This window comes from Bubalus kerabau, chromosome 1, assembly GCF_029407905.1.
Source record: "Bubalus kerabau isolate K-KA32 ecotype Philippines breed swamp buffalo chromosome 1, PCC_UOA_SB_1v2, whole genome shotgun sequence".
NCBI classification, from domain to species: Eukaryota; Metazoa; Chordata; class Mammalia; order Artiodactyla; family Bovidae; genus Bubalus; species Bubalus kerabau.
In genome coordinates this window covers 16,940,453-16,966,026 of record NC_073624.1, presented here as the reverse complement: position 1 = coordinate 16,966,026, position 25,574 = coordinate 16,940,453, and the positions used below count along the sequence as shown (strand labels likewise).

Sequence of the window (25,574 nt, the reverse complement as noted above, 5' to 3'; positions counted from 1 at the left end):
AGACAAGTGAGAAAGCAGGTCAGCCAACTAATCTTGCATTTCCTTTGAGAAAGATGGCATTTGAGGACCAATCCTCTAAAAGCGTTTGGCATGGAGCTTCCTAAATTAACAGCACAGCAAAAAGTTAATTTATTCAGAATATTTCATTTTGGGCAATTTTCATATGCCACAATTACAGGTCAGCACTACTCTATTGAAATACAGGCAATTAGAATATCTGAGGATTCATCTCCTAGTTAATACAGCATCACGAGAAAGTCACTGGGGATGTTCCCAGGGCACTGAGTTCAACATCATCGTACCCAGCATCCTCTCTCTTCCCCTGGAGTAGCCAGAGGCTCTCTTCTCCTTCCCCAGGATCAGCTGCCACTCTGGAGAAGTTCAGACAAGAGCCTGAAGTAGAAAAGAGAAGTTTGATTAGAACTGAGACACGAGGATAGGATAGAACCCTCTGGTGGAAGGGAGTCAAGCAAGTGCTTATGACAAAGCATCCCTGGGACCCGGGTGTGGGGAGGGAGGCTCAGGCTATTTCACATGAGTTCCAGTGAGGATGGATCCCAGCTGTCCTCTCAGGTCCAGTTCATGTGGTCTCCTGGGCCTCAGTGTTGGGGAAATCCTGCATCACAGGAGACCTGTGCTCAGGAGCTCTGGGAGACCTGCTTCCAGGCAACACAATACCAAGGAGATGCCCAGCAACGGTAAGAATCATAAAAAGGAATTTAAATGTTCTCCTTTCACAGGTGATAGATGCAAATTCACAGTAAGAGGGAGACTGGAAACAGGAAACTTCAGAATTCCTCACTCACAACCCAAGTTTGCTCTTAGTTGACTTGACTCCTGTTCCCAAATGTCCACAAATAGTATCACAGGTGCACCCACAGATATCTCCTCCCCAGAAACTACACAGGCCCTCAGATGGAGAAATACTCTTTTCTGGAGAATGAGTGTCTTCTCGCAGCTACTGAAATATCAGTTTATTGTGATACACACAGTCAAGAATTTGGCATAATTAATAAAGCAGAAATAGATGTTTCTCTGGAACTCTCTTGCTTTTTCGATGATCCAGCGAATTTTGGCAATTTGATCTCTTGTTCCTTTGCCTTTTCTAAGTGCAGCTTGAACATCTAGAATATCATGGTTCATGCCCTGTTGAAGCCTGGCTTGGAGAATTTTGAGCATTACTTTGCTAGAGTGTGAGAACAGTGCAATTGTGCAGTAGTTTGAACATTCTTTGGCATTGCCTTTCTTTGGGATTGGAATGAAAACTGACTTTTCCAGTCCTGTGGCCACTGCTGAGTTTTCCAAATTTGCTGGCATATTGAGTGCAGCACTTTCACAGCATCATCTTTTAGGATTCAAAAGAACTCAACTGGTATTCCATCACCTCCACTAGCTTTGTTCATAGAGATGTTTCCTAAGGCCCACTTGACTTCACATTCCAGGATATCTGGCTCTAGGTGAGTGATCACACCATCGTGATTATCTGGGTCATGAAGATTTTTTTGTATAGCTCTCCTGTGTGTTCTTGCCACCTCTTCTTAATATCTTCTGCTTCTGTTAGGTCCATAACATTTCTGTCCTTTATTGTACCCATCTTTGCATGAAATATTTCCTTTGTATCTGTATTTTCTTGACCAGATCTCTAGTCTTTCCCATTCCATTGTTTTCCTCTGTTTCTTTGCATTGATCAGTGAGGAAGGCTTTCTTATCTCTCCTTGCTATTCTTTGGAACTCTGTATTCAAATGGATATAACTTTCCTTTTCTCCTTTGGTTTCACTTCTCATCTTTTCTCAGCTATTTGTAAGGCCTCCTCAGACAACCATTTTGTCTTTTTGCATTTCTTTTTCTTGGGGATGTTTTTGATCCCTGCCTCCTGTACAATGTCACAAACCTCCGTCCATAATTCATCAGGCACTCTGCCTATCAGACATAATCCCCTGAATCTATTTGTCACTTCTACTGTATAATCATAAGGAATTTGATTTAGGTCATACCTGAATGGTCTAGTGGGTTTCTCTACTTTCTTCAATTTAAGTCTGAATTTGGCAATAAGGAGTTCATGATCTGAGCCACAGTCAGCTCCTGGTCTTGTTTTTGCTGACAGTATAGAGCGTCTCCATCTTTGGCTGCAAAGAATATAATTAATCGGATTTCGGTACTGACCATCTGGTGATGTCCACGTGGAGAGTCCTCTCTTGTGTTGTTGGAAGAGGGTGTTTGTGTGTTCTCTTGGCAAAACTCTATTAGCCTTTGCCTTGCCTCATTTTGTACTCCATGGCCATATTTGGCTGTTACTCCAGGTATCTCTTGACTTCCTACTTTGCATTCCAGTCCCTTATAACGAAAAGGACATCTTCTGTAGGTGATAGTTCTAAAAGGTCATGTAGGTCTTCATAGAATGGCAACTTCAGCTTCTTCAGCATTACTGATTCGGCATAGACCTGGATTACTGTGATATTGAATGGTTTGCCTTCATGTATGTGACCGTGCAAAGATATTATTAAAACACTTGTTTCATTTTTTAATTTGGTTTAGTTCAGTTCAGTCAGTCATGCCTGACTCTCTGTGGCCCCATGGAATGCAGCACACCAGGCTTCCCTGTCTATCACCAACTCCCAGAGCTTGCTCAAACTCATATCCATCAAGTTGGTGATGCCATCCAACCACCTCATCCTCTGTCATCTCCTTCTCCTCCTGCCTTCAATCTTTCCCAGCATCAGGGTCTTTTCTAAGGAGTCAGTTCTCCGTATCAGGTGGCCAAGGTATTGGAGCTCTACTTCAGCTCAGTCCTACCAATGAATATTCCAGGTTGATTTCCTTTAAATTGACTGGGTTGATCTCCTTGCCATCCAAACGTCTCTGAAGAGTCTTCTCCAACACTACAGTTCAAAAGCATCAATTCTTCAGCACTTAGCTTTGTTTTAAATATGCTCAATTAATCGATAAATTTCTCTTTCGGCCATGACACAATGCTTGCGGGATCTTAGTTCCTTGACCAGGGTTGAACCTAAGCCCTAGCAGTGAAAGTGCAGAATCCTAACCTCTGGACCACCAGGAAATTCCATAATCTATAAACCATTATGCAAGTATATCACATATAAGGTGATAAGTTTATGTCACATTATGGAGGCATAAATGCCAAATGCAGAGTGATTCCTCACTCCTTGCAAGGAGTCTGACAGCATTAAATATGGCATATGTTCAAGATGATGCTACCAAATATATGAGATTACCTATATTTTGACTCTCTAGGGAGGCTGGGCATTGAGGAGCACAAATTCACTCTTTTCAGATAGAAAGATTGCAGAAGATCAACTGACCCCACTCACCTGTCTGAGAGGACCTCACCCCATTCTCCTTCTCTGGGGGCACCTCCTCCTCATTCCCCTGAGAGGCAGAAGGAGTTCCAGGCACTGGTACTTCTTCAGCATCATCGTAATTTTCATCAGGGACATCAGTCCTCTGATCTGGGGGTTCCAAGAGCAGACAAGGGAGTGGATGAAACCACAGTAAATGGGTTGGACTGGGGAATACCTAAGATACCTTCTGACCCAGAGTTTCTGAGTTTCTGAATAGAGGCACCAGTCACTCCTTGTTTCAACAGACTTTTTTCTCTAAGACCATGTTTCATTTTGATGTGTCCATAAGCCAAAACATGATTTTACATATCTCAAGCAACTCTTCCACCATTGAGCATTGCTAAAGTACTTTGACAAATTGTGCTTTACAGATGTTATTTTTTTAAAACATTGTGTGCCTGTGGTGATTCTGGACACAGAGAGACCAGCCCCAACATGAGACATCACAGAACAGCCAGAAAAGGAGAAGGACGAACCCCATCTGGACACAAGGGATGCCTCTGGCCCATCAAAGGAAAACCATTCCCCTTAAATCTCCTCTCTATGAGGGAAACTCTCCTCCCCAGAGCTCAGCCGAGCCAGGTCCACCTCTATTTCCTGGAGCGGATCTGTAGTCACTGTTGTCCTCACCATCCCTGGTGTAATACGGCAGTTTAGTCAGTGAGAACTCTGACAGGAAGCCTCTTGTGGAGACAAACATCACACAACACACAGAATTTTTCCTCCCCACACCCACGGGACCTGTGTTAAGGCTGAGAAGGGACAGGCCTGGCTTCTGCAGTATAGACAGAGGCTGGGAGGTCACAGGACTCTGAGAGGCCATCCTGCCTCTTTGGAGGAGCCGTCTCTGTGAGCCTGGGGCACACATGGGGTCTGCAGATGCTGAGAAGATGTGCACAGCCAGTGGGTGGTGACAACCAGAGATCCCAGGAGGGCAGACAGAGACACTCACCTGAGCTGCCCAGACCTTCCTTCTGTGTCAGAAGGTAATCGAGCTCCTCATACACAGCTTCAGCAAGAGCATCTTCATAGCTGGATAAGGCTGAGAGATCCCCAGCAGGTCAGAGAAGCTTCCCAGATACCCCGATCCAGCCAGCCCACCTTCATCTCCCTGGTGCTCACATGGGGGCTGCCAGGACCTCAGCATCGTCTCCTACCCCATGCACCATGTCAGCACCTTCTCCCCTCGTCTGACCCTGATTACAGCTTAGTGCCAACTCTGTCTGGTCTCACAGGAGAGGCCATGACTTATGAGAGTTCACACCCCAGTCCTAAGAACCTCTGTCTACTCAGCCCTTAGAGCTCAGCATAGAGCACATGGAGTCTGCAACTCAGAACAGTACCTGGCCCAGGTTCCCCTCCTCACACCTGCCCCATCTCCTGCCTCCACACACTCTCCCTGGTCCCCAGTTCCCCCTGCAGCCCACCTCTGCGCTCTGCTCTCCATCTGAGTAGCTGAGTCACCAGGATGACGAGGACCAGGAAGAGAAGGGCCCCCAGGATGAGGCAGAGGACCCCAGGCAGGGAGAAGATGCCAGGAAGAGAATTTGAGGTTGTTCTGGTCCCTAAGGAGAACAGGAAAAAGGCCTGGAGATAGTCTTGGGCACAGAGAAATCTCCTGTGTCAGCATTTTCAGGAGCTCCAGACAATGGTGTCTCAGTCTCAGACAGTGTCAGGGCTCCCCTGGGTCTCGTCCTGAGACAAGTCAACTCCACACTGGCCAGTGTGGACCCGAGGCAGAGGTGGGGATTGTCAGGGAGCTGCCCTGCCGAGACAGCCTCTGAGGACCCAGCTCATCCCTTCTCCTTGGGCTTCAGGAGACAGAGTATCAAACAGTCCAGGGACTTGCACCTCTCTGATGAGGAGCAACACTCAAGGGCAGGTGGGAGATCCTTAGATTCTGCAACAAGGAAACCAAACTTCCTTGGACCCCGGGCATGAGAACATTTGACCCTGGACATCAAGGCAGGGGATTTCCCAGTGTAATGCCCTGGCTCCTCCACAACAGCCACGGCTCCTCAGACTCTTTCCTCTTCTGAGTTGTCAGAGAGCCCACAGAATAGGTCCCCAGTATCTGAGTATCCTCTCCTGCCCATGGATGGATCACAGTACCTGCTGCAGTCGTGGGCACTGTTGTCCTTACACCTAAAGAGAAAAACAGTAGTGTGGGGAAGAAGAATTGGCCAGAACGCAGGGCAAACCTTTTCCCTCCTGAGCCTGAAATCACCCCTCTCAGTCTCCACAGCATCAATTTCTAGGCCTCCCAGCACCCTCATCCTAGATCAGAGCCCCAGCACCCGGGATGTCTGAACATAAACTCCCCACCACGCCTGGTCCAGCCAACTGCCCCTGCGCTGCCCCAGCTCACCCAGGGTGGACCCCGAGCCCCTCACTCACCAGAGCACCTCACACCAGCATCCTCCTCGTGCTTGCAGTCACTCTGCCCCCAGGGCTCCGCAGCACAGTCCCACAGGGAGGACTCCCGGCCCCCGCACTGCACCTCGTCCAGCCAGATGCTCCCATTTCCAGGGCCAAATGCTGCAGACCACACGGCTTCCAGGGCCTGGCCACAGCCCAGCTGCTGACACACCACCTTGGCCTCTGCCAGGCTCCAGGAGTCATCACACACGGTGCCCCAGGAGCCGCTGTGCCAGACCTCCACCCGCCCTGAGCACTCGGTGTCTCCTCCCCTGAGTCTCAGCTTCTCTCTGTCTGAAAAGGCAGCAGCCCCTCCTGTGACTGCCCTGGTGGGAGGAAGGAGCCCCTGGGAGCCACAGGGGAGGGGCAGGCTGACGTACCTGTGCAGGGGGCAGCAGTTGGACAGCTCTTGGGTCTTCTTCCTGCACACAACAGGGAAACAGTGGATCAGGAATAGCTGAGGGTGTTCCTGTCCCCACATAAGATTATCTAAGATCCATGGCTCAGTGCAAATGACATGTGAAAACACAGGCTCATTATATCCTGGGCTGAAACATTCACTGCATCTGATCACCAGCTGAAATTACTTTAAATATTTACTTATTTATCAGTCTTCACACCCCACAGCAAATATAAACACAGACATCAATGAATGTACACACACTCCTCTGAATGAAAGTTCCATTAGAAGAAGGACCTTGTATATCTTATATGTGCCGTGTTTCTGCTATTAGGACAGTGCCTGCACATTGTATGCACTCATTCAACAAATATCTATGGAAAACCATTTTGAAATACCTAGATAGGGGCTTGATAAATATTTATTAAATGAATGAATAGACAAATAAAATTCAGTGAAATAAAATTTCTTTTTTTTTAATTCATACTAATCAGTGAAATAGTAAACCAAATATAAATTAATGGTAACAGTCTATGATAATAGTTCATATTAAAAATAATCAGTCCAGAAGCACAGAGTCAATTTATATTCAAAATCTCATGTACACAATTTTAATGGAAAATTACTAGATAGATTATAAACTACTCTTACCTATTATTCAGTGTGACAAGTGGGCAAGTGAAGTCTACTATTGTAAAAGGAAACTCTCTTTTCTAAATTTATTTTTAATTGGAAGATAATCGCTACGCAATGTAGTGTTGGTTATGTGTGTCTGTGTGTTAGTCGCTCAGTCATGTCCAACTCTTTGTGACCCTATGGACCCACCAGGCTCCTCTGTCCATAGGATTTTCCAGACAAACATACTGGAGTGGATTGCTATTCACTTCTCCACTGGATCCTCCCTACCCAGGGATCAAACCCAGGTCTCCTGCACTGCAGGCAGTTTCTTTGCTGTCTGTGCCACCAGAAAAGCCCATAGTGTGGGTTAGAAATCTCTTAAAAAGGACGTATACAGGAAAGACATGGTAGAATTCTGAGAAGATATATGGACACATATATGTACACACTGAGTAAGCCAGAAATTTTTGCAATGGTTAAAAAAAGCCTACTGATATACCTGTGGCGGATTCATGTTGATGTATGGCAAAACCAATGCAATATTGTAAAGTAACTAACTTCCAATTAAAATAAATAAATTTATATTTAAAAAAGAAAAAATAAAAATAAAAATCTATTATCAACTTGAAAAAAAAAACTACAGGGGAAAAGTGATGGGGGACGGAAAAAACAAAAGAAGCCTACTAAGAAAAATTTGTATTGAGAAGATGCAGAAATAATAAACAAAAGACTGAAAATATATACAAAAGAATTGAAGCTGAGAGAAAAAATATAAATTCAAAAAAACAGAAGGATAAATAGTACCTGTCATAAAGTATCAATATTTTTATATTCTTTCCAGATCATCCTATCAAAACTCCTACCCACTCTATGCAGAGAATCTCTGAGAAAACGATGGCAGGACCTCTGTGAGCAGGTTGCTCATTTTCATGGTCAAAGACTTTACCACCTCTCAATTCACAGGGTTTAATTGTAGGGAAAATATCATCAATAAAAGGTCTCACAGTTTAATGCCTCTTTGGCCTTCAAATGAAAAAGAAAAAGAGATGATCAAAGAGAGGCAAGGAAGGGAGTGAGCCTCTGCTTTTGAAGTATCTGATCCCACATTCTCTTAGCTATGGGTTTCAGGCAACATCCAGCATACCATTCAAGGTGCACCTGAATGGGCTGTGTGTGTTTGTGTATGTGGAGGGGGAGGGAAGGAGAAAGAGAAACAGAGAGAAATGTTGAAGGAATAAGGTGCTATGGTGTGACTATTTGTCGCCCTCACCAACATTTATTTCGTTCAAAATTTATTGCTGAAATCTCAGTTCCCAGTGTAACAGTATTTAGTGGTGGAGCTTTCTCAAACTCTTCCAAAAACAGAAGAAAAGAACACTTCCAAATTCATTTTATGAAGCCAACATCAGTCTGATACCAAAGCCAGATAAGGACACCATGAGAAAAGAAAATTACGGGCTAATACTCTGATAAGTACAGGTGCGAAAATCGTCAACAAAATATTAGAAAACTGAATTTGACGATATACTAAAAGAATCATACACCATGATCAAGTGATATTTGTTCCAAGGATACAAGGATAGTTTGACATTCACAAATTAATCAATGTGATACACCAAATAAACAAAATGAAGGTAAAAATCATATCCTCAAAGGATGCAGAAAAAGTGTTTGACAAACTCAACATCCACTTACAGGAAAAACTCTTTTACAAAGTAGGTATAGAAGGATTGGATCTCAACATAATTAAGGCCATATGAAAAGTACACAGCTAACATCATACTTGACTGTAAAAAACCAAAAGCTTTTCCTCTGAAATTAGACACAAGACAAAAATGTCTCCTCTCACCACTTTTATTCAACTTAGTTTTGGTAGTCCTATCCAGATCCATCAGGCAATAAAAAGAAACTCAAGACATCCAAATCTGAAAGGAAGAGGCAAAACTGACACTATTTGCTGATTGAAAAGTGAAAGTGTTAGTCACTCAGTCGTGTCTGACTCTTCACAACCCCAAGGACTGTAGCCTGCCAGGCTCCTCTGTCCATTGGGATTCTCCAGGCAAGAATACTGGAGTGGGTTGCCATTCCTTCCTCCAGGGGATTTTCCTGACCCAGGGACTGAACCCGGGTCTCTTGCATTGCAGACAGATTTTTTACCATCAGAGTCATGAGGAAAGAAATCCCCTTACATGATATTATATGTAGAAAACACTAAAGACTTCAGCAAAAATATGAGAACTAATACACTCAGTAAAGTTGCAGAAGAAAAATCTGTATACAAAAATCATATGCATTTCTTTACACTAACAACAAACTGCTATAAAAGAAACTGAGAAAACAATTCTATTTACATTTGCATGAAAATGAATAAAATGTCTAGGAATAAATTTAACCAAGGAGGTGAAAGACATGTACACTGAAAACTAAAAACACATTGATGAAAGATACTGAAGATGACTCAAATAAATGGAAAGATATTCTGTGCTCATGAATTGGAAGATCTAATATTATTAATATGCCCATACTACCCAAAGCAATCTACAGATTCACTGCAATCCTTATCAAAAGTCAATGGAAGTTTTCACAGATACAGAAGAAACAATCCTAAAATTTGCATGGAACCACAAAAGACGCTCAATACCAAAGCAATCTTGAGAAAGAATAACAAAGCTGGAGGTGTCGTGCTTCTTGATTTCAAACTATATTACAAAGCTATATTAATCAAAACAGTATGTCGATGGTATAAAAATGAACACAGAGATCAATGGAATAGAATAGAAAGTCCGTAAATAAACCCACATTTCTATGGTCAATTAATTTTTGACAAAGAAGCCAAGAATATACACTGGGAAAAGGACAGTTTTTTCAGTAAATGGCATGGGGAACACTGCACAGCCACATGCAAAAAATGAAACTGGACCACTATCTTACACCATTCACAAAAATTAACTCAAAATAGGTTAAAGACTTGATCACAAGTCCTGAAGCCATAAAATTTCTAGAAGAAAAAACAGAAAATAAAATCCTTGACACCAGTCTTTGTGATGATTTTTTGGATTTGACACCAAAAGCAAAGGGAACAAGAGTAAAAACAAGCAGTTGTGATGACATAAGGCTAAAAAGCTTCTGCCCAATTAAGGAAGCCATCAACAAAGTGAAAAAGCAACCTGTGGAATTGGAGAAAATATTTGCATATTATATTTCCGGTAAGGATTATTATCCAAAATACACAAGGAACTCATACAACTCAGTAGCAAAAAACAGGCTGATTTTTTAAAAATGGGCAGAGAACCTGAATAGACATTTTTTTAAAGAATACATACAACTTGCCAATAGGTACATAAAAACGTGCTCAACACTATTAATCATCAGAAAATACAAATCAAAACCACAATGAGATATGACCTCATATCCTCTAGAAAGGCTTTTATCCAAAAGAAGAAATAACAGGAGTTGAGGAGAATGTGAAGAGACAGAAAAGCTTTTGCACAGTTAGAGGGAATGTAAGTTGATGCAGCCCCTATGGAAACAGTATTGAGGTGCATCAAAAATTAAAATAGAACCGCTGTATGATTTAGGAATTTCACTTTGGAGTATTCATCTGAAGAAAACAAAAACATTAACTTGAAAACCCAATGTTCACTGCAGCAACATTTGTTCAGTTGCTAGGTTGTGTCTGACTCTTTGCAACCCCATGGACTGCAGCATGCCAGGCTCCTCTGTCCTTCACTAACTCCCAAAGTTTGCTCAAATTCATTTCCACTGAACTGGTGATGCTATCTAACTATCTCATCCTCTGTGGCCCCCTTCTTCTTTTGCCTTCAATCTTTCCCACCATCGGGGTCTTTTCCAATGAGTCAGCTCTTCTCATCACGTGGCCAAAGTATTGGAGCTTCAGCTTTAGCATCAGTCCTTCCAATGAATATTCAGAGTTGATTTCCTTTAGGATTGATTGGTTTGATCTCCTTGCTGCCCAAAGGACTCTCAATTCAATTGTGGCATTCAAGCACCACAATTCAAAAGAATCAACTCTTTTTAGCTTCTTCTATAACCCGGCTCTCACGTCCAGATTTGACTACTGGGAAAAATATAGCTTTGACCATATGGACCTTTGTCAGCAAAGTGATGTCTCTGCTTTTTAATACTCTGTCTAGCTTTGTCACAGACGAGCAAGCCTCTTTTAATCTCATGGCTGCAGTCACCATCAGCAGTGATTTGGGAGTCCAAGAAAAGAAAATCTGTCACTGTTTCCACTTTCTCCCCTTTTATTTGCCATGAAGAGCTGATGATCTTAGGTTTTAGAATGTTGAGCTGTAAGCCAGCTTTTCACTCTCCTCTTTCACCCTCAATGAGAGGCTCTTTAGTTCCTCTTGGCTTTCTGCCATTAGAGTGGTATCATCTGTGTATCTGAGGTTGTTGATATTTCTCACAGCAGTCTTGATTCCAGCTTGTGATTCATCCAGCCTGGCATTTCCTATGATGTTCTCTGCATATAAGTTAAATAAACAGGGTGACAATATACAGCCTTGACGAACTCTTTTCCCAATTTGGAACCAGTCGGTTGTTTCATGTCCAGTTCCAACTGCTGCTTTTTGATCTGCATACAGGTTTCTCAGGAGGCAGGTAAGGTGCCCTGGTATTCTCATCTCTTTAAGAATTTTCCACAGTTCATTGTGATCCACATGGTCAAAGGCTTTATGTAGTCAATCAAGCAGATGTTTTTCTGGAATTCTCTGGCTTACTCTATGATCCAACAAATGTTGGCAATTTGATCTCTGGTTTCTCTGCCTTTTCTAAACCCAGCTTGTACATCTCGGAAGTTCTCAGTTCACTTACTGCTGAAGCCTAGCTTGAAAGACTTTGAGCATAACCTTGCTAGCATGTGAAATGAGCACAGTTGTGAGGTAGTTTGACCATTCATTGGCATTGGCCTTCTTTGAGATTGAAATGAAAACTGACCTTCTCCAGTCCTGTGGCCACTGATGAATCTTCCAAATTTGCTGACATATTGACTGCAGCACTTTAACAGTATTACCTTTTAGTATTTTATAGCAATATATATGAGTCAAACAATGTAAGTCTTCACTGATGAATGGATAAAGAAAATGTAATATAGACTTATATCCACCCATAAAAAAAGAAGAACATCTTGCCAGTTTCAACAACATGGATGGAACTCGAGGGCATTATGCTAAGTGAAACAAATCAGACAGAGAAAGAAAAATACCATATAATCTTATTTATATGTGTAATATTAAAACAAAAAGCAAGTTCAGAGATGCTGAGTAGTTGGTGGCTGCCAGAGGTGGGGGATTTGGTGTGGGCAAAGGTAATCAAAAGGTATAAATTTGAATTATAAAATTAATAGGTGAAGAGATATAACATACAGCATGGTGACTATAGTGAATACTGCATTGTCTATTTGAAAGATGGCAAGAAAATACATCTTAAACATTCTCATCATGAAGGAAACTTTTTAACTATATATATGGATCTATATATATGGATCCATATATATAGATATAACTAGACTTACTGTAGTGATCATTTATCAATACACACAAACATATAAGCATTATGTTGAACACAGCAAAAAATATAATGTTGTATCAATTATATCAATTAAAAAATTTTCATAAAGCAAGTTTGGAACATGTAGATTAAATAAGCTCCATCTAAACTTCATTTTATAAACTCAACTTAAACCCATCACTTAGATTTTAAAATATCAAATCTCACTAACAACATCCTACAGAGTTGGGAAAGACACAGAAACAGACATAAGTCACCTTCACACGAGATGTAGGCTTCCTCCTTTGGAGAGCATGAACTGTATTTCCATGGGCCAGAAGGACACTGCCAGAGAGAGGTATCAGTTTTCCGACACTGAATTAAATCTACCCACCGGGGTCTAGAACCTTCCCTGAGACCAACAGAGGTGTTGAGACTTCCACTGTCCCCACAGCCAAGCTGACTGCAGATCATGGACACAGTGATGTCTTCCATGGGGCTGCGGCAGACACTGCCCCAGGTCCCATTGTAGAAAACTTCCAGCCACCCAGCACACTGCTGGTCCTTGGTCACCATCCTGAGGGCCAGGAACTCTAAGATCGAAAGAGAGGAGACAGGACACAGTGACACCCCACTCAGTGCTCTGGGTTTTCCTCTCTCCCCAAAAATGTGAACACTCATCTCTGACCCAGCTGAGGAAGCAAATCCATTAGATGACCAGAGTGAAAACTGTCTCCTTTTTATCTGACTTTGTCCATTTGTGTCTGTCTTTCTAAATATTTCTACCACTATGATGTAGTGGTATGAACTGAGAGGAAGACCAACCTGGACACCTGCAGAGAGAGGGAGCTGACTCCTGCTTCCTGACAAAACATCTAAAAGAGTGTATGAAAGGGATGTGATGTGGACAGTGTGGAGGCAGATAAAATAATGGACCTGTGACTGTTTCCTTATCTGGCAAAGGGGACTTTACAGATGTGATTAAAGTAAGGACCTTGAGATTACCCTGAAATATGATGGATTAACCACCTGCTGCTGCTAAGTCGCTTCAGTCGTGTCCGACTCTGTGCAACCCCATAGACAGCAGCCCACCAGGCTCCTCCGTCCCTGGGATTCTCCAGGCAAGAATACTGGAGTGGGTTGCCATTTCCTTCTCCAGTGCATGAAAGTGAAGTCGCTCAGTCGTGTCTGACTCCTAGGGACTCCATGGACTGCAGCCTACCAGGCTCCTCCATCCATGGGATTTTCCAGGCAAGAGTACTGGAGTGGGTTGCCATTGCCTTCTTCCACCTGAGCACAGTCTAATCACAATCTTAGACTCACTGTCCTTTAGAGTGGAATACTTTTCCTCGTTCTGGTTAGAGGGAGATGTGAATGTGTATAACAGTTAGAGAGGTGGAGCATTGCTGGTCTGATGATGAACAGAAGGGGGTTATGACCGAAGGCAGGCAGGCAGTTTTTAGAAGCTTGAAAAGACAAGAAACAGATTCTTTCCCAGAGGCTCAGAGGTGATGTGACCCTACTGAAACCTTGATCCCCATCCTGTGAGATTCCTGCTGGACATCTAAGCTACAGAAGTGTAAGGAAGTAAATGTGTTGTTTTAAACCATTAACTATGTGGTAATTTGTTACAAAACAAAAAAACTAGCACCTTGGCTTTAAGACTTCTCTACCATATGTACCAGAAGAGTGAGCCCTGATTTCAAGGAAAACTGAGAAAAGGCTCTGCCAGCAAACACTACTGAGGAGAAAGGACCAGAATCTCAGCTGCTGCAGGAGGCAGTGAAAGCACCTCGTCTTCACGTCTGCTGGAAAGACAGGCTTCATGGGAGGAAGCCTCCTTCTCTGGTCCCTTCAGCATCTCTCCCTCAGAGTTCAGACCCCCGTCCTCCTGGGCCCTCCCCTCCCCTAGCCTGTGGACAGTGTGGAGTGCTGACCTGAGCAGATGACTCCGGCGTCCTCCTTGTGTCTGCAGTCGTGCCGCCCCCAGCCTCGGGAAGGGCACCTCCACACGTGGGACTCCTTTCCTGTGCAGTTCAGGTCGTCCAGCCAGATGGGCCCTGATCCTGCCCCGAAGTGAGCAGACCCCATGGCATTGAGGGCTTCTCCACAGCCCAGCTGCCTGCACACCACGCGGGCATCCTCCAGGTCCCAGCCGTCATCACAGATGGTGCCCCAGGAGCCCTGGTCAAGGATCTCCACTCTCCCGGCGCAGGGACCGCCCCCATCCACCAGGCGGAGCTGTCTACTGTCTGAGGAGAGAGAAATGGGACAATGAGGCGTTGACCTGGAGGGTGAATAGGATCTTCTGTCCTGTAGGACCCTCACCTGAGCAGTAGGGGGCGCTCTCCTCTGAGGCTGCAGACCCTGCTTGTTCAGACACAGAGTCATTGCACTGGGGCAGCACCTGGGTGTGATTTCCTGAAAAAAGAGCGATGATTAGAGGGTTGGGAGGGTTGAAGAACAGGAAACTCAGTTAAGCAAAATAATTTTTAGGAGGGGAGGGGAGTTTGTGGGGAAATGGATACATGTATATGTATGGCTGAGTCCCTGCCTGTTCACCTGAAACGGTAACAACATTGTTAATCGGCTAAACCCAATACAAAGTAAAAATTCAAAATAAAATAATAATAATAATAATGATCTAGTGATGGAGCTGACATGAAAGCTGTAACATACCAGTAAAGTTACCATAATCTTAGTGTTCCCTTTCTCTATGAACAGCCCTGGTCCTGACAATGCCACGATTCCTGTTTTAAGCCAAGCTTTGCCCTAAGAATGAGTTAAATAAGTTGCTCTATCCTTAATCTACCCCTAAATAGAAGAAGCAAAACAAAATCCTTTCTGAAGGCTTTGTACAATTTTTTATCTACAATGTTTGTGATTTTTAAAAACACTTATATAAAAGAGATCTCATGGAAAACAAGAGGAAAAAGAAACATTAAAAAATTTTCCCAGGGTATTTGGCTCTTAAAGTTACCTGACAGAGAGTTTATTTTATTTATTTTTATTAATTTTTATTTGAGCATAATTGCCTTACAACGTTGTGGATGCTTCTGCTGTACAGCGAATTCAATACATTATATATACATTTAAGGGTTTCCTAGGTGACTCAGTGGTTAAAAAAAAAATCTGCCTGCCAAATAGGAGACTGGGGTTCCATCCCTAGTTGGGAAGATCCTCTGGGGAAAGAAATGGCAACCCACTCCAGTATTCTTGCCTGGGAAATCCTATGGACAAAGGAGTGTCTCAGGCTACAGTCCATGAGGTCACAAAAGAGTCAGACGCAACTCAGCGACCAAACAACAATGACACATATATATATATCCCCTCTTTCTTGGATTTACTTCCTATTTACATCACCACAGAGCACTGAGTCAAGTTCGCTGTGCTATACAATAGATTATTAATCTATTTTATGTGTTCAGTTCAGTAGCTCAGTAGTGTCCGACTCTTTGTGACCCCATGCATCACAGCATGCCAGGCCTCCCTGTCCATCACCAACTCCCGGAGTCCACCCAAACCCATGTCCATCGAGTCAATGATGCCATCCAACCATCTCATCTTCTGTCATCCCCTGCTCCTCCTGCCCTCAATCTTTCCCAGCATCGGTGTCTTTACCAATGAGTCAGCTCTTTGCATCAGGCGGCCAAAGTATTGGAGCTTCAGCTTCAACATCAGTCCTTCCAGTGAACACCCAGGACTGATTTCCTTTAGGATGGACTGGTTGGATCTCTTTGCACTCCAAGGGACTCTCAAGCGTCTTCTCCAACACCACAGTTCAAAAGCATCAATTCTTTGGTGCTCAGCTTTCTTTATAGTCCAATTCTCACATCCATACATGACCACTGGAAAAACCATAGCCTTGACTAGATAGACCTTTGTTGGCAAAATTTATGTGTGTGTGTATGCTAAGTCACTTCAGTCATGTCTGACTCTGTGACACTATGGATTGTAGCCCATCAGGCTCCATGTCTACGGGATTCTCCAGGCAATATCTATTTTATACTTAGTATCAATAGTGTAGGCCTTCTGAGTCTGGTGGCTGAGGCAGTAAAGAATCCGCCTGCAATGCAAGAGATCCTTGGGTTGGGAAGATCCCCTGGAGGAGGGTATGGCAACCCACTCCACAATTCTTTCCCGGAGAATCCCCATGGACAGAGGAGCCTGGCGGGCTACAGTCCACGGGGTTGCAAAGAGTCAGATACAACTAAGCGCACAGCACAGCACATCAATACTGTCTATATGTCATATATGTCAATCTCAATGTCCCAATTCATCCCACTCTTCATTTCCCCTCTTAGTATCCATGTGATGTTCTCTAGGTTGGTGTCTCTACTTCTGCTTTGCAGTAAGTTCATCTCTACCATTTTTCTAGATTCCACATATAAGTGATGTTATACCGTATTTGTTTTTCTCTTTCTGATTTACTTCATTCTACATAACAATCCTTGCCGGGGTCCAGCCCCAGCTGATCCAGGGTATTCGAAGGAGAGAGGGCATAGGCGAGGGTCAGGAAACAACTGCTTAATTACACGTTAATTAAGGATACAAAGAGTAATAGAATGAGGATAGCTCAGTAGGAAAATTCAGTGGAGAAAAGAGGCTGAGTAGCTTGGTTTACGCGGGAGACCAATAAAACTTCAAGACAAGAAGTTTGCACCACTTACGTAGGCCACAGGCGTCCTTCCGTTCTCCCGAAGGAGAGGAGACACTGAGGCCTCCCCGGTCGGATCTTAGAAGCCCAGGCATAATTAGCAAGCATGGTGGGTTCCGCGCTCCAGATGGAGACTCAGCTAGAATTTGGGAGAGAGAGTGACATGGGGAGACCAAGTTTCAGTGAACAAGGCCCGCACTTTATTTTCCAAAGTAGTTTTTATACCTTAAGTTATGCATAGAGGATAATGGGGGAAGGGGTGGAGTCATGCAAGGACAGCAGTTCCTGGTTCTAATCGAAGCCAGGCTTTCAAACTTATCATATGCAAAAGTTCAGGTGATTGACATCATCTTCTGGCCCGGAGGCCTGTTAACATTTTAAGAAACTTATTTTTCTCTAAAGGTGATTATTCCAAAGTCAGGCACCAGCCTTCCAAAAAGCATTGGACAAAGCTGCATTTTACATTTCTATACACCCATTATATCAATCAATACACTACCAAGGACACAGTAGGTAAGGAGTATGGAGACTTAGCAGCAAACATTGGCCCAACAAGTGAAAAACCCTTCACCAATACAATTTCTAATCAATCTTTTAACTACTCAAAGGAATCTGTGTTTAGGCAGTTTAGAACATTTCCTGCCTCTCACAGTTGGGAGGCTCTGAACAATCACATGTGGCCGGAAAAACCCATTCAGGCAGGCTAGAGGATTTCCAAAGGAGTTTGTAGGTTGAAACACTGTCACACCCAGGAATTATTAACTGGAGCTGTAAGCTAACTCTTTTTTTCAGAGAGAGGTAGTGGGGGACCGCCCCCTGTAAAGTCAGAGGTGTAGGTGAAAGCACAAAGCAGAAAGTAGGCAGACTCTGGTTTGGGGGGTAGATGCTCAAGAATTTCCAGGGGGACTCCTGAGGCTCGATCCCGCCTTTGCGTATGCCGAGCCTCCTTCCTCATGACCTTTGTCATGGGCGGAGTTCCTCACGCTGGCTCCGGGCAGTGATAGAACTCCAGTTGAGCTATTCCAGATCCTGAAAGATGATGCTGTGGAAAGTGCTGCACTCAATATTCAATATGCACTCAATATGCAATATGCCGGCTCCCGGCAAATCCTATTTCAAATCCTAAAAGATGATGCTGTGAAAGTGCTGCATTCAATATGCCAGCAAATTTGGAAAACTCAGCAGTGGCCACAGGACTGGAAAAAGTCACTTTTCATTTCAATCCCAAAGAAAGACAATGCCAAAGAATGCTCAAACTACCACACAATTGCAGTCATCTCACTAGCAAAGTAATGCTCAAAATTCTCCAAGCCAGGCTTCAACAACATGTGAACCATGAACTTCCAGATGATCAAGCTGGTTTTATAAAAGGCAGAGGAACTAGAGATCAAATTGCCAACATCTGCTGGATCATCGAAAAAGCAAGAGAGTTCCAGAAAAACATCTATTTCTGCTTTATTGGCTATGCCAAAGCCTTTGACTGTGTGCATTACAATAAACTGTGGAAAATTCTAAAAGAGCTGGGAATACCAGACCACGTGGCCTGCCTCTTGAGAAATCTGTATGCGGGTCAGGAAGCAACATTTAGAACTGGACATGGAACAACACACTGTCTCCAAACAGGAAAAGGAGTACGTCAAGGCTGTATGTTGTCACCCTGCTTATTTAACTTATATGCAGAGTGCATTATGAGAAACGCTGGGCTGGATGAAGCACAAGCTGGGATCAAGATTGTTGGGAGAAATATCAGTAACCTCAGATATGGAGATGACATCACCCTTATGGCAGAAAGTGAAGAGGAACTAAAGAGCCTCTTGGTGAAAGTGAAAGAGGAGAGTGAAAAAGTTGGCTTAAAGCTCAACATTCAGAAAACAAAGATCATGGCATCCAGTCCCATCACTTCATGGCAAATAGATGGGGAAACAGTGGAAACAGTGGCTGACTTTATTTTTTTGAGCTCCAAAATCACTGTAGATGGTGACTGCAGTCATGAAACTAAAAGATGCCTACTCCTTGGAAGAAAAGTTATGACCAACCTAGACAGCATATTAAAAAGCAGAGACATTACTTTTCCAACAAAGATCTATCTAGTCAAGGCTATGGTTTTTCCAATAGTCATGTATGGATATGAGTTGGACTATAAAGAAAGCTGAGCACCAAAGAATTGATGCTTTTGAACTGTGGTGTTGGAGAAGACTCTTGAGAGTCCCTTGGACTTCAAGGAGATCCAACCAGTCCATCCTAAAGGAAATCAGTCCAGAATGTTCATTGGAAGGACTGATGCTGAAGCTGAAGCTCTAGTACTTTGGCCACCTGATGATGTGAAGAACTGACTCATTTGAAAAGACCCTGATGCTGGGAAAGATTGAAGGCGAGAGGTGAAGGGGACGACAGAGGATGAGTTGGTTGGATGGCATCACCAACTCAGTGAACATGAGTTTGAGTAATCTATGGGAGTTGGTGATGGACAGGGAGCCCTCTTGTGCTACAGTCAATGGGGTCGCAAAGAGTCGGACATGACGAGCGACTGAACTGAACTAAACCGAACATAACAATCTCTAGGTCTATCCATGTCTCTGCAAATTTCACAACTTTATTCTTTTATGGCTGAGTAATATTCCATTTTATATATGTACAACATCTTCTCTATCCATTCCTCCTGTGAGGGACATTTAGGTTGCTTCTGTGTCCTGGCTGTTGTAAATAGTGCTGCAGTGAACATTAGGATGAATGTGTCTTTTTGAATGATGATTCTCTCCAGGTATGTGCCCAGGAGTGGGATTGTTGAGTCATACGATAGTTCTATTTTTAGTTTTCTGAGGAACCTCCATACTGTTCTCCATAGTAGTTGTGCCAATTTACATACCCATATGTAGGAGGATTCCCTTTTCTGCACATTCTCTTCAGCATTTATTGTTTGTAGATTTTTTTAATGATAGACATTCTGACTGGTGTGAAGTAATACCTGACTGCAGTTTTGCATCTCTCTAGTAATTAGTGATGTTGAACATCTTTTCATGTACTTGTTAGCCATCTGTATGTCTGGAGAAATGTCTGTTTAGGTCTTTTTCCCATTTTTCAATTGGGTTGTTTGGTTTGTTGATATTGAGTTGTTTGTGCATTTTGAAGATTAGTTGCCTCTTAGTTGTTTCATTTTAGTTGCAAATATTTTCTCCCATTCTGACAGTTGTCTTTTTGTTCTGTTTATGGTTTCCTTTGCTATGCAAAGCCTTTTAAGTTTAATCGGGTCTTGTTTGTTTATTTTTGTTTTTATTTTCTTTACTCTAGAAGGTTGGTCAAAAAAGATCTTGTTGCAATTTATGTCAAAGAATCTTCTGCCTATGTTTTCCTCTAAGAGATTTATAGTCTGACAGAGAATTTAAATGCCATGATTAAAGTCCTCAAAGAATTAATTAACAAGATGTGTGTCTTGGCAGAGAAATGATAACAAAAACAAATGAAAATTCTACAGCTGAAAAAGTTAACAGCTGAAATTAAGAACTAGAGAATGAGTCTATCAGCACATTAGATCAATATAAAGTAGAAATAGTAAAATGGAAGATGAGAGGATAAATATTCCTCTATATACAAAAGCTAGTTACATGGTAAATGCCTGGTTAACAATACTGTATAACAAAGTTTCCCCCAAACTTAGCAGTTGAAGGAATTTTTTTTTTAATTTTGATCATAATTTCCTGGTCAGTAATTTGGGAAAGACTCAACTTGGCAGTTCTATCTTTGGGGTCTCTCATGTGGTTGCCCTTAGATGTTATCTGGGGCTGATATCTCTAAAGGTTTGATTGAACTGTGGTTATGTAAGGAAATTCCCTGAAGTATTTTTTTTGTTGGGGAGATGGAGGGATAAAGGAGCATCCTATCTGCAACTTAATCCAGAAAGATTTTACATACTCAGGGGGGAAATGGGGCAGGAGAGGGACAAAGGAGGAGAGAGACGGAAAGCTAGAGCAAGACAGAGAAAACTAGAGTGAGAGAGAGAGGGAGAGAAAAGAAAGAAGGATTAAAGCAAAATACTAACCTAACATTTGGGGAATCCAGATAAAGTTCAGAGAGAATTCACTCCTAGAAAACCTTCACTAAAGGAAATACTAGTAACATCAAACCCATAAAATGCCTAGGAGAAAACCTAAGTAAAGACATGCAAAACATATGAGAGAAATTCAAGACCGAACTGAATGAAGGGATTTATTTTGCCAATGATTTGGGAAACTCAGTGTTGTCAAAATAAATCATTCTCAAATTTATATACAGATTAAAGCTAACCTCAATAAAATTCCCTGATTCTTTTGTGTGTATGAAACATGACAAGATGATTCAAAATTTATGTTGTTTTTCAGTCACTCAGTCATGCCTGACTGTTTGCAACCCCATGGACTGCAGCAGGCCAGGCTTCCCTATCCATCACCAACTCCCAGAGTTTACCCAAACTCATGTCCATTGAGTCAGTGATGCCATCCAACTATCTCATCTTCTATTGTCCCCTTCTCCTCCTGCCTTCAATCTTTCCAAGCATCAGGGTCTTTTCTAATGAGTCAGCTCTTCACATCAGGTGGCAGAGTATTGGAGCTTCAGCTCAAAAATGTATACAAAATACAAAAACCAAGAATGACCAAGGCAGTTAGGAAGAACAGCAACAATATAACTTCTTTAAATTAAAGTTACCCAGACGTACTCTGTGTTTTTAGTCACTCAGTCATTTCCGATTCTTTGTGACCCAGTGGACTATAGCCCAACAAGCTCCTCTCTCCATGGGGACTCTCCAGGCCAGAATACTGGAGTGGGTTGCCATGCACTTCTCCAGGGGATCTTCCCAACCCAGGGATCAAACCCAGGTCTCTCACCTTGCAGACAGATTCTTTACCATTTGAGCGACCAGGGAAGGTTCAAGATTTACTATAAAATTACAATAATTAAGAAAATGTGGTACAGCTGAAGGATAGACAAATGACACAGTGGAATAGAATAGAAAGTCTAAAAGAAGTACTCAGACATATGGGCCCTTTCGTTTATCACAAAGGTGGCACTGCAGTAGGGAATAGTCTTTCCAGAAAAAGATTTTCAGTCAACTGGATGCCCATATGAAAACATGACACTTGACCCTTATCCTACACAGTTATCAATCCTAGAGGCACTGTATGATTACATGCAAAAGAAAAGTAATTACACTTCTGTGAGATACTCTCAGAGAATATTTTTGTGATTTTGGAGTGGACAAAGTTCTTTCTAGAAGGATATAAGGATCTCTATGGACTGGAACAAAGGACTGGTTCAAAACTGAGACAGGAGTACGTGAAGCCTGTATATTGTCACCCTGATTATTTAACTTCTATGCAGAACACGTCATGCGAAATGCCAGGATGGATGAAGCACAAGCTGGAGTCAAGATTGCTGGGAAACATATCAATAACCTCAGATATGCAGATGACACCACCCTTATGGCAGAAAGTGAAGAGGAACTAAAGAGCCTCTTGATGAAGGTGAAAGAGGTGAGTGAAAATGTTGGCTTAAAACTTAACGTTCAGAAAAGGAAGATCATGGCATCTGGTCCCATCACTTCATGGCAAATAGATGGGGAAACAATGAAAACAGTGACAGACTTTATTTTCTTGGACTCTAAAATCACTGCAAATGGTGACTGCAGCCATGAAATTAAAAGATGCTTGCTCCTTGGAAGAAAAGCTATGACAAACCTAGATAGCATATTAAAAAGCAGAGATGTTACTTTGCCAACAAAGGTCCAACAAAGCTATAGTTTTTCCAGTAGTCATGTATGGATGTGAGAGTTGGACCATAAAGAAAGCTGAGCACTGAAGAATTGATGCTTGTGAACTGTGGTGTTGGAGAAGACTTTTGAGAGTCCCTTGGACTTCAAGGATATTAAACCAGTCAATCCTAAAGGAAATCAGTGCTGAATATTCATTGGAAGGACTGATGCTGAGGTTGAAGCTCTAATACTTTGGCCACATGATGGGAAGAACTGACTCATTGGAAAAGATCCTGATGCTGAAAAATACTGAAGGCAGGAGAAGGAGATGACAGAGGATGACATGATTGGGTGGTATCACCAACTCAATTGATATGAGCTTGAGCAAGCTGCGGGAGATGATGAAGGACAGGGAAGTTTGATGTGCTGCAGTCCATGGGATTGCAAAGAGTCGGACATGACTGAGTGACTGAACTGAACTGACTGACTGAAGGAGCACTACATGTACAGTAAAAAAGGTGAATGAATTCACTTAAGATTAGTAACTTGACTCATTGAAGTACACCATACCATTAAGAAAATTAAAATATAAGACAGAATTAAACACACAAAAAACATAATAAATATTTATTCCAAAAGTCATCATCATGGTAACTTGCACCACTGTATTTGTAAGAGTCAAAACCTGGCAACAAACTCAAATTTCTGCCACTAGTTGAATGGATCAATGCATGGTCATGTGATCATTCAAAGGAATACTCTATAGTAATAAAATTGAATACAATGTTGCCATAAACAACATCATGAGTGAGAAATTAGACACGAAAGAAAACATTCTGTATGGTTATACATAAAGTTTAAAAACTGACAAAATATTCTATGGCAGTACAAGTCTTAGGTAGTCAGTCTTCCCTGGAGAGGAGGAGGACACAGCTATTGGGAGGCGATAGCGACTCTGTGGTGCTGTGAATGTTCTCTTTGTAGATCTGGGTTGGGGAACATGATCTAGGTATACACTTATTGTTTGTACTTTGTTCTCTATTATTGTCCTTAAATAATAATGTTTCATAAAAATATTATTCATCTAAGCATTTCTTTCCCTGACATAGCACTTCTTAAGTGAGCATTTCTTAGCACTTCTTTCCCCTGAAAAAATGAGTGAACAATGAGAAGGTTATGGAGCAGGACCTTACGGAGCCTTCTCAGGACAGACCACCCTCATGTCCTGCACCTGCTTCTGTCTGTAGAAAAGCCTTAGCCAAAGAATAAATTTAATCACAGAAATGAAAATTTTTCAGAAACAAAGGAAAATAGTCAAATCGGATAAAATAATAATAGTTTAGCTCTAAACAAAGTCAAGGATTTTTAGTTCCTCCTCATGGGCTATAGCTAACATTCTGAGCCATATCCTTTGAGCTGTTTTGCAGATGCTGAAATCCCAACCAGGAGGTAGAAGTAAATTACATGATGACCAGACTAGTGGGGTGCCATTTCCTTCTCCAGGGGATCTTCCCACCCCAGGGATCAAACCTGAGTCTCTTGCATTGTAAGCAGATTCCTTACCATCTGAGTCAACAGGGAAGCCCTTCTTCATCTTACACAATTCCAATAATTGGCCTCAAGGAAATGGGAACAAACCAACACTAGAACTGATGATTAACTGCAATTCAAACAATACAGGTGACACTGATCAGACCTATTTCAAGATGACTGTTGGGGCTAGCTGTGCTATTCTGCAGGTAACCTGTCCCCTACCTCCACCTGTGCACTCCTGAAATTCCCATTTAAAAACTCTTGTCCCTGATCAGCAAGGGGGAGCTGGTTCTTTGGTACATTAGTCCTCTGTCTCCCCAGAACTGCTGGTTTTCTCAATAAAGCTATCTTTAATTTTACCCCATGCTAATCTCTCAGGATTGGGTTCTTAAGTAATGAGCAGTTGAAACCTGAGTTCAATAATTTCACTACAGAATATCTTCCTTTCTAAGTCTGTTTTCCCTTATTCTCTGCTCTGGGGACATTTCGCCCCAGGAGCATCCTAAGTATAGTAGCCCTTCCCTGTCTTACCTGAGCAGATCACAGAGGCCGTGTTGCCACGAGAACAGTCAGGAACACCCAGGGCAGTCACAGGGCATTTCCATAGGAAAGACTCAGCCCCTGAGCAGTGAAATCGGGCTTTCCAGAGTTGATCACTTCCTTCTGCTCCATTTGGGGTGGAGATGGCGACTCCACAGCCGAGCTGACGACAGACAACATTGGCATTGGCCAGACTCCAGTGGGAGGCACAGAGAGCTCTCCAATGTCCAGAAATATTCATCTCCACCTGCCCCTCACACTGAGAGGTGCCATTTTTCATGAGCCGGACTTCTGTGTACACTGATAGAAAAAGACAGGATTTCAGCACAATCTGATTTCTTTTTTACCTTGAACTGAGTGTACACAGAGGTTAAGTCCTGATGTGCATCTCACCTGAACAGACAACCTGAGCAGCTCCACTGGGGTGACACGTGCCCCCTGGACAGGGCACTCTGGGGCAGGACCAGAGCTCAGGCTCCTCCCCCTCACACCTGAACTCTTCAGCCCAGACCCAGCGATCTGACTCTCTGAATGGCACATGTCCCAGGACAGACACAGCCTTGCCACATCCCAGCTCTGCACAGATGACCTGGGCAGTGGGCAGTGTGAAGTTTCCATCAGACACTGGGGTCCAGGCTTCTCCAGAATGCACTTCTGCTCGCCCTGAGCAGGGTCCAACCCCTCCAGCCAGACGCACAAATCCTAAGAGAAACAAAGAACAACAAATGCAGTGAGTGTTCATGAACCTGGCTTGGCAATTGGAAACAACATTCACAGGCATGAGATGGTGTGAAAGTTTTTCTTTCCAACAGTGG

General features: G+C 42.8%; 1 protein-coding gene across 1 annotated transcript in view; it reads right to left on the bottom strand.

Annotated features, from left to right (window-relative positions):
• Nucleotides 1-247: 247 nt before the first annotated feature.
• LOC129644180 (antigen WC1.1-like) overlaps nt 248-25,574 on the bottom strand; it is a 60,772-nt gene continuing 35,445 nt past the window's right edge. Inside the window, exons 9-20 of the mRNA XM_055569670.1 lie at nt 25,153-25,461; nt 24,751-25,059; nt 14,636-14,728; nt 14,245-14,559; nt 12,586-12,900; nt 6,159-6,200; nt 5,758-6,072; nt 5,473-5,505; nt 4,788-4,925; nt 4,313-4,402; nt 3,331-3,468; nt 248-393 (exon numbers count right to left, since the gene is read on the bottom strand). Coding sequence (XP_055425645.1) covers nt 248-393; nt 3,331-3,468; nt 4,313-4,402; nt 4,788-4,925; nt 5,473-5,505; nt 5,758-6,072; nt 6,159-6,200; nt 12,586-12,900; nt 14,245-14,559; nt 14,636-14,728; nt 24,751-25,059; nt 25,153-25,461 — 2,243 coding nt within the window. The remainder of the gene's footprint in view (nt 394-3,330; nt 3,469-4,312; nt 4,403-4,787; nt 4,926-5,472; nt 5,506-5,757; nt 6,073-6,158; nt 6,201-12,585; nt 12,901-14,244; nt 14,560-14,635; nt 14,729-24,750; nt 25,060-25,152; nt 25,462-25,574) is intronic.